At 37.4% G+C, this 20,072-nt stretch overlaps 1 protein-coding gene across 1 annotated transcript in view; it reads left to right on the forward strand.

Annotated features, from left to right (window-relative positions):
- LOC140155540 (AP-2 complex subunit alpha-2-like) overlaps window positions 1-20,072 on the forward strand; it is a 66,499-nt gene that overhangs the window by 24,773 nt on the left and 21,654 nt on the right. The window contains 9 exon segments of the mRNA XM_072178418.1: window positions 7,827-7,969; window positions 8,484-8,677; window positions 10,370-10,499; window positions 11,638-11,739; window positions 16,527-16,697; window positions 17,091-17,179; window positions 18,123-18,194; window positions 18,901-18,997; window positions 19,798-19,935. Coding sequence (XP_072034519.1) covers window positions 7,827-7,969; window positions 8,484-8,677; window positions 10,370-10,499; window positions 11,638-11,739; window positions 16,527-16,697; window positions 17,091-17,179; window positions 18,123-18,194; window positions 18,901-18,997; window positions 19,798-19,935 — 1,136 coding nt within the window.

A 20,072-nucleotide genomic window follows, 5' to 3' on the forward strand; every position in this document is an offset into this window, starting at 1 on the left:
GGATACGGTACAAAATGCCAATTTTAGTATGATATTTTTTTATATTTTTGATAACTTTATAGCCATTTGTATTATTTATCCTGATATTTCAAGTTGCTCTTGAGTCAAGTAATAAGAAAAAACTACTTTCTAATCCTCTGTATGGATTTTTAAGGGGGTCAAAAATGCACTTCCTGGCAACGATGCACATGCAAAGTACATGTTATGGGGTCAAATTGTCAGAATGCTCCCAATTATGTCAAGTAATATATCAAATTACTCGTATGGTCATGAGGATTCCAAAATGTATAGTTTGTTATGTGTCAGACCTTTCAGGAGGGCGCTATGACGAAAATGTTCATAGGTCAACGATTTGCCGATTTTAAGCGCCATTTGTGGCTGAACCACTTTAGGGGGGCCTAAAATTCTGTAGGGGGTCTAGAAATTTCTCTTTTTTTGAATTGCTCATAGACATTGGCACATGGTTAATCCATTCTGAACATAATTAGGACCTATAAGTGCACTGTGGCATTATCATGGGTCCTTCAAAATCAAAGATAATTTGATTGAACAGTATGAAGTGATTTTGACCCCCTCTGAAATCCCAACGAAATTCTGAAATCAATCTTTTTTGGCATTAGGCATTTCAGACACAGCCAGTGAGTGACCACATTCAAAAAGAGGGTCACAACTGATTTAATTAAGAAGAAAATGCCTCTCAAAGAGAGCGCTTTGTCATTTGGACACCTTAAATTCCCAATTTTGGTCAAGGTCGTCAAACTTAGATGGCCCGCCATTCGGAAACGAAATTGAATTTGAATTTTTTTCTTGTGACCTCACCTAGGGGTCCATGAAAGGTACCCCTGAGCCAAAGGAGAGCATAATCCAAGAGGGTAGGTGTACACTCAGTCTGTATTGACATGGACTGACCCAGTGGTATAAAAATCTAAACTTTTTTTGAAAAAAGTAGGGGATGATGAGGCTGTGAATCACAAAATGCCCTTTTAATTCCTTAAAGGGGGTCTCCGGCAATCATAACATTAAGCCTTATATGTTAGAAAAATAATTATCAAGCATGAATCACATGGTTTTAATTAAAATAAACTCATATTGACCATAAAAACGAATAAAAACAGTCGGCTCTCAACACACGATATTCAAAATTCCCGCGCCGAAATTGTCTAAGTGCAATGACGTAATGGTTATTTGTGCTCCATTGTCGTCAGCCTTCATTGTATTACTGAGACGTCATTGCACTCGACAATTTCGGCTCCCGGGAATTTTGAATATCGCGTGCTGAGAGACTGGTGTTTATATTCGTTTTTATGGTCACTATGTGTTTGTTTTAAATAAAACCATGTGATTCGTGGCTTGATAATTATTTTCTTACATATAAGGCATAATGTTGTGATTGTCGGAGACCCCCTTTAAATCAAGAATGCTATGTAAGGATCAGTGTTTACTCAGAGGCTGTATGGCGCAATTTTGGCCCAGTGAAAATTATATTTGGCGCACACAAATTTGCAATGCTGTATTACAATTAGTCAATTTGAGGTATTACTGAGCCAAAATTGTGCCAATTTTGGGGGAAAATGCTTCATTTGGCGCACCCAAATTCCAGAGAGAGTAAACACTGGTAAGGATTCCAGAATCAAGTTGAAATGGGTAAAGTGCGAAAAATAAATTGCTTAAAAATATGCACTTTTGCAGCAGGTACTCCATTCCTGTAGGATTTTGCTTACATGTGCAGTCCACATATACATGTATGAACCCATGTAATGCATCATGATGATAATATATGAACAAGTGTCCCAACAGTTTGAGCAAAATTTGACAGGATAGCCTTGGTATTTCCTGGAAATCAGTGAGCGTAATTTTTTTTCAAATAATGTCTGCCAATGATAGCCGTCTCTTGGCACAGCATACACCTGTGCTATCTCTATGTAGGTGCCAAGTCATTACATTGCAGTGGAAAGTACATGTCGAAAACCCTATCGTCGGATTTAGCCTGCACCATGCATGCTCTAGATATTGAATGTACTGGGCATGCATGCAATATCTGCACCCACGCATTACACGATGCATATATATTTGTATGTGTTTAATCCTGTAGTAGGTACGTGTTATCACAATATTAGACCGACGACGTGATCCCACTGACCCCTTTAGGATTAAAACGAAGCTTCCCATTTCTTATTGGGTTATTCTGTTTGAAATCCACACACCCCCTGAAGATATGTATATGTTGGGATGTATTTAATCTTCACACAGTGTGAATTTCAGGGTTTACCTGAGTGGGAGATTCCATTTTAAAAATCTACACCCCCTGTGTGGACGATCAAGTCATGTCTTCCATAGGGGGTGTACAAAACTGTACATGTATGATTTTCACTTGGAAGAGCCCATTTGCTGTGTAGGATTCATTTCTTACTGGTCTATTCCATATGAAATTCACACACCCACTGAAGATATACCTTAATCTTCCACACAGTGTGAATTGCTGGGTGTACCTGAGTGGATGATTCCGTTTTAAAAATCTACACCCCATGTGTCTTACATAGGGTGTATGACTTTCAACCAGAATAGCCCATTTGCTGTGTAGGATAAAGGATTCATTAAATACAGTGTGGTTGAGGTGGTCCCCTTAATTTGCCCCAAGCAAGGATGGTTTTACGATGAATAGATATGGAGAGAATTCTTCTTGCTCACATCGGATTATTTATTAAGAAAAACAGAATGGATTATTTTGTAGGCAGAAAAATTTATAATTTTGCAGCCGGTAAATAAAATATGGATTATTTCAGAGGTAAAAAAAGAGGGATTTTAAATTTTGAAATTATATTAAGAAAAAGGGCAAAATAATGAAGACAAATCGGAAGGCTTCTGGAAAAAACTAGCAAATGCATTTGAACATTTTCAAATAATCCCTAGTACATGTAGATGTGAAGTAAAATACCATATTTGAATTTCATTAGTGCCCTGGGTACCTTGAAGTCAGCCACCTTATGGGGCGCTTATTAAAATGTTGTAACAAAAGTCGAAACAGAAATGTAAACATTGACAGTGTACATGTATATGAAGTCAGATTTTGGATCAGGTTTAGATTGTAATTTAATTTTACATCGTATTTCAAAACATGTCAACAGATGAATTTGTTTTAATTTCTTGTTTCAAAGAACTACAACTTCTGAATTTTTGCATGCGTATAGTTGTGCTACATTTGTATGACCTGTACCCAACCTATTTAAATCATATAATTGCTCAATATGTGTGGAAAACAAAACGAGGACGAATGTGTAGGCTGAAAGCGAGGGCGATTGTGTAGACTGGTTTCTTAATTTCGGCCTGATTGATGTTAGCCGAGCCAAAACACCATCAACGGCTGGAAGGGGCCAATTATAAGAAAACCGTATAGAGCCATTATGTAGAGCCAATGGTTTCTTTAATTACTTGTACCATACAACCCATACAAAATATGTAGACATGTACGTGGAACCGATATTGTACTTATTTTGTAAGCTACAGTTTTGGCAAAAATCAATGAAAGGTGCAGTGTGACTCTGTTTATACATATCATACATTGCGCACTTTGATGTTGTAAATGCTATGTTCTATGTTGGTGTGGAGAAAGCCCCTGCTAAAATAACTGCTTTAGTACGCACACACAATATCATCTATGGTAATATCATCTCATGTCATAAGACTCTTACTAGTCTTTAGTGATATTTTTTCTGACAATGGATCTTACACCTGCTAGGCTCGGGACGGTTTTATGTGCCACTTCCTTTTCAAATATTTCAGATTGATGCTTTAGAAAATGTTTGTATTGATCAATTTTTTCCTTTGCATATATTTTAATACAAGGTTTCAGCACCCCCTTGTCAGTGAACTGTACGACTAAATTACACCAAATGTTTAAATCTTATTTCATGACAATTTAATTGGATTCAGCAATGCACATGTAGTACTTAAAAAAAAAAATTCAAATCCTTGTAAAAAGTGGTAAATTGTGACCTAATTTGTGGACCTTTTAAATATTTGTTTTAAATAACGAGCTTCGTCTTCATGATCTGTGACCATATTAATAAGCAAATTACTGCTTAAAGGGCAACACGTTTTCTGATGTGCAATGCTCTTATTGATTAGTTCCAATGACATGTGATGGGTAATACTGCTAGTAGTGGTTATTAATGTGTGTGAGATGTTGATCCATTAATACACAATGTAGGCCTGCTATGAATACGCGATTTTGGATGGCAAAATATGCACTTCAAATTTCCAAAAGATGCAAAAATATGCGATTTCCTGCCAAAAACTGAAAAAAGACAAAAGATTTGAAAAAAAAATTACTAAAAAAAAATTACAATTTTGTATTTAAAAGGAGATTTGTAACTTGTGTTGACTTCATGATCTTTAAAGATTTAAAAATGCATCGGTTTTGTACACATTTCTAGATCTTTTTATATTCTGAGGTGACCATAAGTTACACAGAGCTACCAATTTTTGGTATAAAATTGTAATTTTGTGGCGATTTTTTTTTCCAATTTAATAAAAAAAATTAATCAACCACAAAATGATTGCGGCACTTGGCTCAAGGTCAAGAGACACCAAATCCGAAAAAAAGAATCGCAAAGAAAAAACAATTTTAAATATTAAAAAAAAATTTTTTCCCCAACCAAATGTCCAAAAATGCATTTGGAGCCAAAATACACAATTTACGCCGCTAATAACACAGTTGCGCATTCTTAGCAGCCCTGCATTAATGCGTACAGGTACCAGTCCACTAGTCATGGTATGGATCTTTAAGTGCCCACATACGGGAGGAGGAAATATGCTAGGTAGTAATATTTTACTATTTAAGTTTATTATGTAGTAGTGGGGCCCTACTTCAAGTACTTGGCAAATTTTTAGTTCTCAATACTGTCCACTGACCAGTGTAAAAGCAGGAGCCAGGAAAATGGAATGCTATATCGACTGCTCGTTGCCAGAAGTGGGTAAGTGCAATATCTGCCCTGTGAACATTTGGTAATTTACGCACAGTAAACTTCATCTACACATGGCAGCTACACATGGCAGCTATTGCACTTACCCACTTTTGCCACTGAGCAGTCAATATTCCTAACAGCTGGTAACTGTCAAAATTTGTAAAAATGAGGTAAGAAAAAAAAGCATATATTTTCAGAAATCGACATCAAGCAGATAAACCTCATTACAAAAGCAATCAACAATGACCAGGGAATCAGGGCCGTAACCAGGAACTCATGAAATAAAATCTTCAGCAATGTACAACTCTTGATGATTCCTATTCCAGGACAGCATGTAATTGAAAAATGCATTTTAATATCGATGTATGAAAATATTGAGGTGTTAATTAGTGCAAGCATAGGCCTATGGTGCAAAAAGGCATTATCTGCAAAAGCTGCCAGATGTCATGTGGTACAATATAGAATGCAGAAAGTGTCAAATGTATATAGGGCAGCTATTGCTGATATGGCCTTCTTGTTCTAACACCTCTATATCAAGGGTCTTGTGCAACATTCTCCCATCTACAATTATATAGCTGTCAGGTGTCATTTACATACAATATAGAATGCAGAAATTGTCAAATGTATAAAGGGCAGCTATTGCAGATACGGCCTTCTTGTTCTAACACCTCTATATCAAGGGTCTTGTGCAACATTCTCCCATCTACAATTATATAGCTGTCAGGTGTCATTTACATACAATATAGAATGCAGAAATTGTCAAATGTGTATAGGGCAGCTATTGCAGATAGGCTGCCTTGAACACCTTGATATCAATAGCCTATCTAGGGAAAGGAAGAGAGATTAAAAATTAACATGCAATGGTGTGAGGCTTAAAGAAGGACGGCGAAAAAAACAATCCCAATGTCTTGTCATCATGGAACATGGGATGGGGATTACAATCTGTACTGAGAAGTGTGTGTGCACTTGAGGTTTTGCTCCTTGTGAATTGCATACAATTTGAAATTGGATTTGATGTATGTGGATTGTAGGCTACTTGGTAGTAAATTATTTATAGGGCACAGATAATTGAAATAAATTAATAAGTGAGTAACAGGACTTGTTTGATTTACCTGGTGTAGCAGAGCAAAATGCTCACCATATTTTGAGAACCTGCTACCAGGGGTGTGATTTTAATATCATGATTTTTCCTGATTTCAGGATTTTTTGTGACCAAAATTTCCGCAATTTTATCGATTTTCAGCCCGATTTTGTGTGTTTTAGCCCAATTTTACGCTATTTTTCAGGATTTTTTAATTACTTTCAGGATTTTTCCTGAAAAGCTAATCACACCCCTGTGCTACACAAATTTCAGCTTGTGTAGCAATGTTTTGCAATGTGAACGTACTAATATCGCAAGAACATCACCTAAATAACGTTTTCACTTTTATTACACAAATATTTCAAAAGGTAAATCAAACATTTATGACGAATGTTCTTGTAAAGTTTGTTCGGCTTATAATTGGCAAAAAAATGAGACTCATAACATTGTGTATTGATAGCAATGAACATTGTGTATTGCTATAGAATTGGGCGCAGAACTTAGGCTAGTAGCGTATTGTGTGACTGAAGTTGGGGAGAAATTATTTCTCTCTCTTGCCAGAAAATAAACATTTTTCCAGGCCTGCCTGACCATGTAGGTCTAGATTGTTCCAGTTGCATGCACAGGGCTGACACACTTGTGTAACAAACCAACCATTGAACATGCTTTATGGGCTTGAATGCCACTTGTGTCAATTTATTCAACCCCAATTAGGCAATATAGAACACCATTTACAGCTTATACCTGCCTACCTGGGCAATCAAGTGGATTGTAATTGACGTTTCAGTGTCGTGAGTGTGCGTGTGCTTACCACCGAGGCGTGTTTTTTATGCAGGCCTGCCACTTTAGCTAATTGCATGTCTGTGAGATTCAGGGATTTGGGATTTAGATAATTTATGAAATTTTCATTTTTCAGTTCACCAGTTATGAATTAATTGAATAAGTGCAAGACACAGAAATTGGATTCTTGAAATATCTGATGTTATTTGATATTTTGATTGTATGTTTGTCTGTCTAGTTGTGTGCACATTTGTTTGTAATCAACTTTGTGTGATTGTTTAATTTTAATGTTTTTTGGGGGGCCCTTAAGTGTGAATATATGTCCATTTTTGTGTCGCTTATCTTTCTTCGTGATTGTCCTATCTTGTTCAGGGGTAAAATTATGCAACTAAGATGATTAGCCACAGGGTTCAGCCCTAATTATTTATCTACAACTAGTATACATGTAGTACACATATAAATAATAACAAGGACATGGTGGCTCAGTGATTACGGCCATAAATGACTCATAATCTGAGTCCCACCGTGTTGGGACCTTGGGCAAGGCGCTTTGCCACGGTTGCCTCACCCCACCCAGGTGCAATGGGAAGCTGTTAGGGGTAGTCAAAGTCATTGTAGTGATGAACCCTGCACCATTTGTGGACAGCAAGCGTGGTTCCGACATATTCTAACAAAGGCAGAATAAATGTAAAGCGCTTTGAGGCTGTTTACGGCATAAAGCGCTATAAACATATCTACATTTTATTATTTATATAATTTGTTAGCTCTAGTTTAGGGTCATTGCAAAGTCCTAGCCAGTCGACCATTTGTGTAGGTTTTGTGCTGACATGCTAAATGCTCCCACTCGTAATTTGGGTGTCAAAATGGGAGGGAATTGGGCCAGTTCAACTTTCAAGTAATTTGTAAGCATATGTAAATATTTTCATAAAAATAATTGCTGTCTTATATGAGAACTAATATCAATATTTTGTTCTTTTTTTCTTCAATTTTGATATTTGCAGGTGACAAAACGTTAGATGGGTACCAGAAGAAGAAGTATGTATGCAAGTTGCTCTTCATCTTTCTCCTCGGTCACGACATAGATTTTGGACACATGGAAGCGGTTAATCTATTGAGTTCCAACAAATACACAGAAAAACAAATTGTAAGATATCTGCAATTTCATTTTTTCCCTGTATAAGAGGCTTGTTACAAATGCACTTTAATGTGTCAATGCTACAAGTTATTATGCAAAGAACCTTGGATTGATCATTTATCGTAGCAAGTTTATCAAATTGACATGACAAATAAGAGCTTGGTGAAGATAAAAATCAAGAACATATCACCTAGAATCCTGAAAAAATGTTTTATTAGTTGTCAGATGAAAACGTTTTTTTTTAAATATGACCTTACGGGATCGGATAGTGACATTTGCACAGTATTTTTTGTGGGGCCTGAGAGCATATCAGACACACCAAATTGCATTCTGAATAGTTTTTTTTAAACTTGCGATATAATACATATTTTATGGTATATTATAAAATATTGATATTTTTGACATTCAACAGTAAACTTTATAAATTTATAACCTTTCATATCGAAGACATACATTTCCCCCAAAGACCTATAACTTTATAAATCTAATGATATGTACTTACATTTTAATTTTTTTTTGATAGGGCTACTTATTCATTTCTGTGCTGGTCAATGAGAACAGCGACCTGATTCAACTGGTCATCCAGAACATCAAGACCGACCTGATGAGCCATAATCCAATTCACATCAACCTTGCCCTCCATTGCATAGCTAACATTGGCAGCAAGGCCATGGCTGAAGGGCTTGGCGCTGAAGTACCAAAGCTTCTGGTGTCAGCGTGAGTAACCCACATTACCGTATTGACTCGAGTATAGTCCCACCCTGTTTTTAGGTGAACATTTTTCAAAATTGGGGGTGGGACTATACTCAAATTTCAATTTTTTTTTTTTTTTTTTTTTTCTGAAATGTTTCGAAAACTTGGGGTGGTGGGACTTTACTCTAAGGTGGGACTAATACTCACGTCAGTACGGTATATAACAGGCTATTTCAGTTGAAATCCATACACCCCTATGGAAGACATGATCTTAATCTTGCACACAGGGAGTGTGAATTTCAAATGGAGTCACTCAGTCAGTGTCGTCTGCTCCATAATGGGAGCATTTGTTAAGTTGAAATCCATACACCCCCTATGGAAGACGTTATATTAATCTTCTACACAGGGAGTGTGAATTTCAAATGGATCCACCCAGTCAGTGTCGTCTGCTCCAAAATGGGATATTCCAGTTGAAATCTATACACTCCACTAAAAGGCATGATGTTAATCTTCTACACAGGGAGTGTGAATTTCAAATGGAGTCTCCCATTCAATGTCGTCTGCTCCAAAATGGGCTATTCCAGTTGAAATCCACACACCCCACTATGGAAGACGAGATCTTACACACAGGGAGTGTGAATTTCAAATGGGGTTTCCTGAATGTTTTACTGCAAGTCCATTTGAAATATACACCCCTTGTGTGGAAGATTAAGGTCATGTCTTCCATAGGGGGTGTATGGATCTCAACTGGAATAGCCCAGTCAACCAAACTGCTTATTAGTTATTCACATAGTAGACACTTTGTGGGAGGTAGATATATTTATTTATTTCTATTTATTTTTACGGCATAAAAAAGCAGGCAATCTTTTCCTTTAGACCACCCTCGCTATGTCAGTTTTTCCCGATGCCGGTTTAGTTTGATCTTATAGTACCATCGGTGCTCCGATAGGGATAAATTACCCTTTCTATCGTACCTGAAATCACAATAAATTATATCAAGCATAGTAATGATGAACATTTACTTAGTGCTATAGTTATTTTCAAAAAACAATAGCTTTATGGAATGGTCAGGGTATGATAGAAACTAAGGCTGGCATTTTTGGCGGGTAGCGGGTACCGCCGAGATTACATTACCGGATAGGAAATACCCTGCCGGGTACCAAATTTAAAAAATTTTTAGGTCAACCATGAATGATCCTAGCATTTAGGTCTAGGTCCAGGGACACTACAAAACCGAAAAAATAAATAATTAAAAAAATTCTTTTTTTTGCAATTTCTGGTACTCAGTTACCTGCCCGAAAAATGCGCCTGGTACCCGGGTACAAAATTACCCGAAAATGCCAGGCCTAATAGAAACGACTCATTGGTACCTGTCGGGACACATACAGTGCTACTGGACATGATTAAATGTGGTGCGTAAACTAGTTTTGCCATTTTGTGATTGTAAACACTAAACAACTTGCTTAAAATTGCAACCCACATCAATATGCAGGGACTGTCTTTTGGAATTTGCAGGAGAGCATTAAATAGCTCTTCTAGAGCCTTCAAGAAGAGCTGTTTAGAACATTTACAATAAAATGTAAAGAGAGAATGGTCAACTAAGGAGAGTTAAAGATCACTCTCCTATATCAGATTTAAGGAGAGCAGTAGAGAGTGATTGCTCTCGCTCTCCTGAAAAGGCAGTCCCTGATGTGTATTTATTTGTTGTTGTTACAGAGACACCATAGACCAAGTGAAACAGAGTGCATCATTATGTTTACTGAGGCTGTACAGAACCTCAGCTGAATCCATCCCAGCGGGAGAGTGGCAGTCCCGAGTCATACATCTCCTCAATGACCAACACATGGTAAGTAAGGTTACGGCCATGAACGGAAAAGATAACAGCAGTCAAAGTCTCAGCATCACCCGATAATGAGGGCCAATTGTTCCATGAAATGGTCTCAATGTCCCTCATTCTGACTTCAGTACGTTGGCAGGTATGTTGATGGCATGGTCTAAAATTAAGCAGAAGCCATTGGCAATTTTGGCCCTGATGAAAGCTGCATGACTTTTTATTGGAAATTGCCCCAGGTTTATATGTTGTAATCATGTTGAGAACCAGGCCTCCAAATTCAAATTTTTAAGGGTCCTCATTCATCAAGGCCAGTGAGCAAAAAAGGGTATGAAGGTAACTATGTACTGAAGAATGCTTTGTAATTGGCCCTTTGCACGGATCCGCCACCTTGCTACCAAAATGAGGTTCTCCTGCAAACGCATGCGCAAAATGTGCATTTTTGTTTCTCGCGCTTTTCTAGCAACACGCCAGAAGGCTTTTGCAAAGCGTATGGGGTAATAGCGTACGCACACACAGCACGCCGTATGCAGTAATAGCGTACGCACACACAGCACGCACATTGAGGGTAGAGCCTCGTTTTGAGATGACCGTGCGATCGGCGAATTGAGGGGCACCAATGGCAATGGTGGTCGTGGCCTTCGTGGACTCTACTCTACAAAGAACAACATAACATTCATTTGTGCAGTGCATTTTCCTCAGGTTTATGTGAAATTGCCCCTGGCTCTTATTTTTGACCCTGCAAGCTGATTGCTTTCTCAAATGTGTAGCTAATCGCTACTAGAGTTCTGCCACAGAAACAGAGTTAGCTTCATTCACAGGGTGCAATCTTGGTAAATAATACAGCACAGACCATTCACACTTATCCATGCATGTGACCCTTTTATCAATTGAAACAGGGGTGTGATTTGTCTTGATTTTTCCGAATTTTTTGTGGCCAAAATTTACACAATTTTCAGCCCGTTTTCACACTGTTTTTCTGGATTTTTACTATTTTCAGGATATTTCAGAAGCTTTGAATCACACCCCTGTTGAAAAGGACTGGGTCATGTCGAAGGTCAAGCCGAGGTTGTGCTGTGCTACCCTGCTTGTTCATCATGTTTGTATACAGTTTTGCTAAAAAAATTATTATTTTTGCTTCTTTCAATTTCAGGGTGTTGTGACTGCTGCCTGTAGTCTGATACATGATTTGGTGCAGAAAAACCCGGACGATTTCAAAGGCTGTGTATCACTGGCTGTCTCTAGGCTTAGTAGAGTAAGTATCACTGGCTGTCTCTAGGCTTAGTAGAGTAAGTAACAAATATTTTTAGGCGATGAAAAGAAAAGCCCTGTTCTATGGGCGTCCGGACCTTTTTAAGGTTAGCAACTATTTTAAACTGTTGCGATTTGGTAGTTCGCAGCATCTTGCAAATGGTTGTGAGCTTTGGAAATTGCATTAATCATAGCGAATGTGTAGAAGAATTCAAATATCACAGATACACTTTTGTAGGTCCTGTGGTTCTTGAGTTATGTTGTAAAGAGGGCTGAAACAACAACACTTTTGTAAAACGTACATGTACTCAATGTACAAAACAATGTACTCAATAACAGCAGTAAATCAAGCAAGTATTCAAAGTATATGATTTGTAGAATGAACTTTTGCAAATTATCAGTGTTATTTTTCAATAATGAAAATCAAATTGTCGGCTGCTTCGACCAACAATACCTACTCTCCCTTTAAATCTAATACTGGAACTAAAATTTGCAACTCACTTTGCTATGTTGCGTCCAAAATCTGATTGATGATTGTGTCTGACATCACAACACCTAACGTCATCACAACATCATCAATCAGATGCCTGATGAAGTCCAACGTTTTCGGACGCAACGTAGCAAATTGAGTTGCAAATTTTAGTTCCAGTATTAGATTTAATTTACAACATAATATGTGAAAGGTGTTTTAAATTGACAAGACAACATCATATCCAAGTATATATCAATCAACGCTGAAACATACCTTGTAAGAATTACACATAAGGCAGACTGAGGAAAAGGGTTTTTTTTACTTTTAACTTATAATAAAGGCAGGCTTAAGGCATTTTGTGTGGGCTGAAGATAGTTCTGTACTGCCTAGTTTTAATACATGAATTGTATTTATGATTTCTCGAGTTGGCATGTTTAATGAAGTAAAAGGAATGATGCTTTGAGGCCATTTTAGTTGCAGTACCTACTAGTTTAAATTGGTCCCGATATCATGACTATTATTAGCTAGACACTGACATAATTTGTATTTACTCCCCATTCCAGAAAAATACAGCACCAATTTTTGTAGATTAAAAAAATATTATGAACTTTTGCCGAATGAAACACAGCTCAATCCTAATTATTCATTTAGACTAACTAGCAATAAAAGATTATTTCACTATTTGGCCAAATTTTTTAATTAAGGGCCAGAAAACTTCCATTTTTAGGGTGTTTTTCACATGCTGTGATGATCAAGTCTCCGAAGTCTAATTTCAATTTATGCATTCAAATTTTTAGAAAAGATGTGTTTCATTCTTATACCCAATCATTTAATTAAAGTAACACACAAATAAGTGAAAGTAAGAGCAAAATGTTGGCATATACTCAAGATTTTGAATGCTTACGACTTGTTCAAAGTCTTTGATTTTTATGACTAGATTGTCAGAAAACTTGCTGAAAATGCATGTTTTCGGCTATTTTTTTCAAGAAACTAGTACAAAAAGGAAAATTTTTCTTTTTTCTCCAGTTGGTACTAAATGAATGATTACTATTGATTAGGATTGAGCTATGTTTCATTTAGCAGAACTTGATATTTTTTTTAATCCCCAAAAATTGGTGCTGTATTTTTCTGGAATGGGGAGTAGTCAAATACAACCAAGATTAATTGGAACCACCTGCTCCAAAATAAAATATTTACTGTGTTATAAAAACGAAATACAAAAACATGTCATTATTACTAGTCTGTCAAAGTTGGCTGTTCCAGGGGAAATCCATACACCCTCTGCGCTTAATCCTGCACACAAGGAGTGTAGATTTCAAACATGACATTACTAGTCTGTCACATTGGACTGTTCCTGGTGAAATCCATATATCCCATGCCCTTAATCTCATGCACCAAGGAGTGTAGATTTCAAATGGAGTCAAACATGACATTGCTAGTCTGCCAGATTGGATTGTTCCAGTTGAAATCCATACACCCCCTGCCCTTAATCCTGCACACAAGGAGTGTAGATTTCAAATGGAGTCAAACATGACATTACTAGTCTGTCACATTGGACTATTCCAGGTGAAATCCATACTCCCCCTGCCCTTATTCTCGCACACAAGGAGTGTAGATTTCAAATGGAGTCATTTAACATGACATTACTAGTCTTCACATTGGTCCATTCCTGTTGAGATCCGTACCCCTGCCTATGGAAGACACACAAGGAGTGTAGATTTCAAATGGAGTCAAACATGACATTGCTAGTCTGCCAGATTGGATTGTTCCAGTTGAAATCCATACACCCCCTGCCCTTAATCCTGCACACAAGGAGTGTAGATTTCAAATGGAGTCAAACATGACATTACTAGTCTGTCACATTGGACTATTCCAGGTGAAATCCATACACCCCCTGCCCTTAATCCTGCACACAAGGAGTGTAGATTTCAAATGGAGTCAAACATGACATAACTAGTCTGTCACATTGGACCGTTCCAGGTGAAATCCATACACCCCCCTGCCCTTAATCCCGCACACAAGGAGTGTAGATTTCAAATGGAGTCAAACATGACATTACTAGTCTGTCACATTGGACTATTCCAGGTGAAATCCATACACCCCCTGCTCTTAATCCCGCACACAAGGAGTGTAGATTTTAAATGGAGTCAAACATGACATTACTAGTCTGTCACATTGGACTATTCCAGGTGAAATCCATACACCCCCTGCCCTTAATCCTGCACACAAGGAGTGTAGATTTCAAATGGAGTCAAACATGACATTACTAGTCTGTCACATTGGACCGTTCCAGGTGAAATCCATACACCCCTGCTCTTAATCCAAGACACAAGGAGTGTAGATTTCAAATGGAGTCAAACATGACATTACTAGTCTGTCACATTGGACCATTCCAGGTGAAATCCATACACCCCCTGCTCTTAATCCCGCACACAAGGAGTGTAGATTTTAAATGGAGTCAAACATGACATTACTAGTCTGTCACATTGGACCATTCCAGGTGAAATCCATACACCCCCTGCTCTTAATCCCGCACACAAGGAGTGTAGATTTCAAATGGAGTCAAACATGACATTACTAGTCTGTCACATTGGACCATTCCAGGTGAAATCCATACACCCCCTGCTCTTAATCCCGCACACAAGGAGTGTAGATTTCAAATGGAGTCAAACATGACATTACTAGTCTGTCACATTGGACTATTCCAGGTGAAATCCATACACCCCCTGCCCTTAATCCTGCACACAAGGAGTGTAGATTTTAAATGGAGTCAAACATGACATTACTAGTCTGTCACATTGGACCATTCCAGGTGAAATCCATACACCCCCTGCCCTTAATCCCGCACACAAGGAGTGTAGATTTCAAATGGAGTCAAACATGACATTACTAGTCTGTCACATTGGACCATTCCAGGTGAAATCCATACACCCCCTGTCCTTAATCCTGCACACCAGGAGTGTAGATTTCAAATGGAGTCAAACATGACCATAACTAAATTCACATTGTATGAGAGAGTGTTGATATCAGCTGGAATAGCCCATAACTGCAAAAGAGCCTATTTTTGTGCTGCAATCATTTTCACATTTTGTAGCACTTCTTTGCAAAAATGTTAAACTTGAAATTGGTAAATAAATAACAAGCAAACTGGTGTGAAAGTGTAATGAAGTGAAAAATTGATCAACCGAAAAATTACGACATGTTTTGTTAGGTTCGGCATCTGCCAGAACCAAATCGTGTCAGGTTTTGTTGATTTTTCAATTACTACATAGATTTTGTAGCTCTCATTAAAAAAAAAAAGTTAAACCACAATTTATTTTACGAGAGAATTGTTTGCTCGCATCAACAAACAATTACCCCGGATTCTAGGGCAGATTGAACTGTCTGCGTAAAATGATAAACGGACATTTAGCAGCTGTTATGATCGTCTGTACAATGCGTACACAAATTATCAATGAGGTTTTAAAAGTATGTTTATTTTGAAAATGTATGGATGTCTGCAAAATTACCAAAGCTAGAAAAAAGCTTGAGATGACCTTTTTTTCATTAATATGGTCCTTAGCAGACACATGAGTCTGATAGACATGCATCAAATATATGGCATGGATAAAACTTTATAATCAGGTTCCATACACAGTATTTTGTTTATAACACTAAAATTTTACATTGCAACTATTTAGATTCTGAATATAATTGCACATAAGGTATTTAGTGTTTATTTGCAGCTTTGAGCAGAGATTCCAACCCACCCTATTTTAGATGGAGGCTCCCTATTTGTGGAAACATTTTTGTCCATTTTGACACCCCAATTTTGACACCCCAAGTTATGTGCCATTGAAGTTGCATGTAATTTTGAAAACCTCCCTATGTATTTGTTTGAATTCTCCCTATTTTCTGGATTTTAATGTTAGCATCTCTGTTTTAGGTTAGTAACTATTTTCAACTGATGCAATTTTGTCGTTCACAACATCCTGCGAATTGTAGTGAGCTTTGGTAAAAATTGCATTAATCATTTCATAGCGAGCATGTAGAAGAATTCAAATATCACAGATATACTTTTGTAGGTCCTGTGGTTATTGAGTTACGTTGTAAAAGAGGGCTGAAACCACATCACCTTCGTAAACCGTACATAACTCCTTAACAACAATAAATCAAGCAAGTTTTCAAAGTATATGATTTGTAGACTTAACTTCTGCAAAACATCAAGGTGTTATTTTTCAATAATATATTGATTTAGACAATGCAAATCGATCTTTTTGCCTGACTCGACCCATAATTTAAAACCATCAATAATTGTTTGTCATTGTTTCTATTTTCAGATTGTGACTTCGTCATATACAGATTTACAAGACTACACATACTACTTTGTGCCAGCCCCCTGGTTATCAGTGAAATTGCTTAGACTAATGCAGATGTACGGCCCGCCAGATGACCCAGCCATCAGAGGGCGACTCAATGAATGTCTCGAAACCATTCTGAATAAAGCACAGGTAAAGATATATACAAATGCAGATGTTTAAGGACATAATTAGCATAAAGCCACATTAGTCGGTATTTGAAGAGGTTTTCGAGTTAAAGATGGAGCAGCATTGATAGGCTCGCAAAACAATATTGGCAAATTAAAAACTGCACATGCTTGGACATCCATCCCCTGTACATCGACGACATATTATAAACAAAAGAATCTCCTCTACGTCATTTGTATTTACCTTTACTTACCGTCAATACTTGTTTTTGTTGTTTATATTATGTGATATAGATGTTCACGCCATCAGTGGCAGGAAGGTGCCAACTATAGGTATGGTCTATAGATCAAAATGAATATTGTGTCAACTTATCACATAATACTGGTTAATGTTTGTTTTGTTTTTTTAATTTTGTAGGAGCCTCCTAAATCTAAAAAGGTCCAGCATTCCAATTCTAAGAACGCCGTTCTATTTGAAGCAATAAACCTCATCATACATCATGATAGGTGAGTTGTTGAGACAGCAGTAAATTTTTTATTACTTTGTGGTTTGGGTATGTGCTGGTGATCTGGAGTTGAGCAGACTATGCGGCGACGACCAGTAGGTCGACCGTCTTGTTGTCAAGACCGTTGATCAGCCAATCAGTGTGATTGTTTATGCTCGTGTACGCTCGGCGCACAGTTCAGATCACAGAAGTAATAAAAAATTAACTTTAAGGTTCGTATGCACAAAACAAGTTGGATCAGGTTAGACCTGGTCTATTAGTATAAAGGTTACACTTAGGGAGGTCCTTTTAATCCTTCCTTTATTCCTAGCAAAAAGTTAAAGTATCTAATATTGATCTATATGTGTTTGCCCTACAGCAATAATATAGAACAACATTATGTAAATACCAAAAATTGCCTTCTCTGTTAGGGCTTAGGCCAAAAAAAAAAATTGTTTGTTTGTCCATAGAGGCTTATGAAAAAGTTGGGACGGTAGGTCAGATTTTTTTTTTTTTTTTAAATTTTATTTGAAGACTGGTAAATAAGTCAAAACACACAGCACTTTACTGGTTTAATTCTTGAGATGGTTCTGCATGTTATACTGTTCATTTTCTTTACATTTTCTTTCTTTAAATTTATACTAACCACTGTTTTATACAATGTCCCATCGATGCCAAAACAAAAAAATCCAAAAAAAAAAAGAAGTTCCCCCCCAAAAAAAAATTTCCAAAAAAAGAAGAAAAAAAAAGACGCGGTCGGGACTAGGGTACACGGTCGGTCGGACGTGGACAAACAAACAATTTTTTTTTGCCTTATCTCCATAGTTAGACCTAGGAGAATCAACTGCTCACAAATATTGTTGTTACACTTACACAAGAGGTAATTTTTGTGTTGTATATATACAGTATATGTGTATATTTCTAAGTGAATCTGACTTGTTTCATCCCTATTGCTTTTATTGCAGTGAACCCAATCTGTTGGTTAGAGCATGCAATCAACTTGGTCAATTCTTGCAGCACAGAGAGACAAATCTTAGGTAAGAAATAACTAAAGTTCCTCATCCACATACCCCAGAAACATTTTATATTCATGGTGTATACTATGATCACCTCGTAATAGGTGTGACTCATAACATTAAGGCTTGATATATAGAATGGGCATACATACAGCTGACGCAGCACCTAAGTAAACAGCATGTTGCATGACTGACACACGCTTTTGCAAATTTACACGGTTGGGGCAAAAACCAAACAATGAATAGTATAGTATCACAAGAAGTATGAATTTGTTATCAGTCTTCAATTAAGATGGAGCAAGGGACACTTGATCAGCAGCGAGAATAAACCGAGTGCCTAGAAGGTGTAAAATCATTAGAACTGAAGTAAAACAGTCAATTTAAGAATGAAATTAACATACATTTATCAAAATGGTAAAAATAGACAAAGTTGATTTCAGTCAGTGATTTAAAAAAAATCATTTGATTTAAATTGAATAATGCCAATCCAGCCCAGTGCAAAAATGAAGTTTAGTTGTGTACGGCTTGCTTGTCATTATGGAGCATAGAACATTAATTACTTTCCGGAACTTACAGAAAAGTCTTCACTTCTACAAACAAAACCAAATGTAGTGGCCAGAGGTGAATATATATTGGAAGTTGATCCGTGGTTCATTAGTACTGTATTTTCATGCTATTATTCCCCCTATTCATATAGACTAAGTTTTCTTGATATTATTAATTGCAGGTATCTTGCCCTTGAAAGCATGTGTTTGTTGGCTTCATCAGAGTTCTCAAGAGAAGCTGTTAAGAAACATCAAGAAACAGTGGTCACATCACTCAAGGTACGTGTCTTTGCACAGTGGCGTTGCTAGGGGGGCACATGCCATGGGCCGTCTTAGGGGGTGCCGAATTGTCGCTGGTCTCAAATAATTAGGGCCAACTAATTCAAAATTGTGCATGTATAATGTTGCCAAAATTTGTGGAAAAATGTCATGGGGCACTAGTAGCTTAACTGCCTTGCATGCATGTGACTTGGTTTCCCAAATGGAGTGCTATATAATCATCTACATTGATTGCATTCAATGTAATTTTATGAAAACTATTGAATATTTTGGAAGAGTCAATCTTGGTTTAAAAAGTACTCTTGAAGAAGAGTCCAAATAAAGGCATTGCCCAAGAGTCGGTCATAGAAAACAACTGATGCATGAAAATTTTTAGGGGAAACTAACAAGTTGCTTCTACATATTAAATTAAAAACAGAGAAATACAAAATGGTTGCAAATTTGCACCATTGGTCACATACCGCGGAAACATGACATCTTGCCCGTGGGGATCGACGCTAAGTCAGGTACCGCGTGAGCAAACTCAAAAATAGCGTGAGCGTACACAAAAGAAACTTCACGCGTAAGATGAGCGATGTTGCCAGGTCTGAACGCTGTACCGGCGTCAGCTGAATTCTAATACGCCTAGGGGGCACAGGCATGGAAAATTCCAATCTGTTTATTTATTCATCTATGATGGTCATGTATTTTTTTTTTCAAATATGTATTGGTATATCAACGTATTTGATGAATGCCCATTTCAGCCTAAAACGGAAGGGATAGCATTTTCTTAACCACTGTTTCTTTCTTCCTATTGACAGACGGAGAGAGACGTGAGTGTGCGACAGAGGGCGGTTGATCTGCTTTACGCCATGTGCGACAGAAGTAATGCCGAAGAAATTGTAGGAGAAATGTTGGATTATTTAGAGAAAGCAGACTATTCCATCAGGGAAGAAATGGTAGGTGATGAAGGGGTGTGCCTATAGCCACAGACTACTACTGACTATCCATCAACAGTCAAAGTCCCTGTGCTTTGTATGCTGTGAATTCTCGCATGAGGGCCGATCATTTGATCGTGCGTGTCTAACAATCACGC

This window comes from Amphiura filiformis, chromosome 6 (genome assembly GCF_039555335.1).
Source record: "Amphiura filiformis chromosome 6, Afil_fr2py, whole genome shotgun sequence".
NCBI lineage: Eukaryota > Metazoa > Echinodermata > Ophiuroidea > Amphilepidida > Amphiuridae > Amphiura > Amphiura filiformis.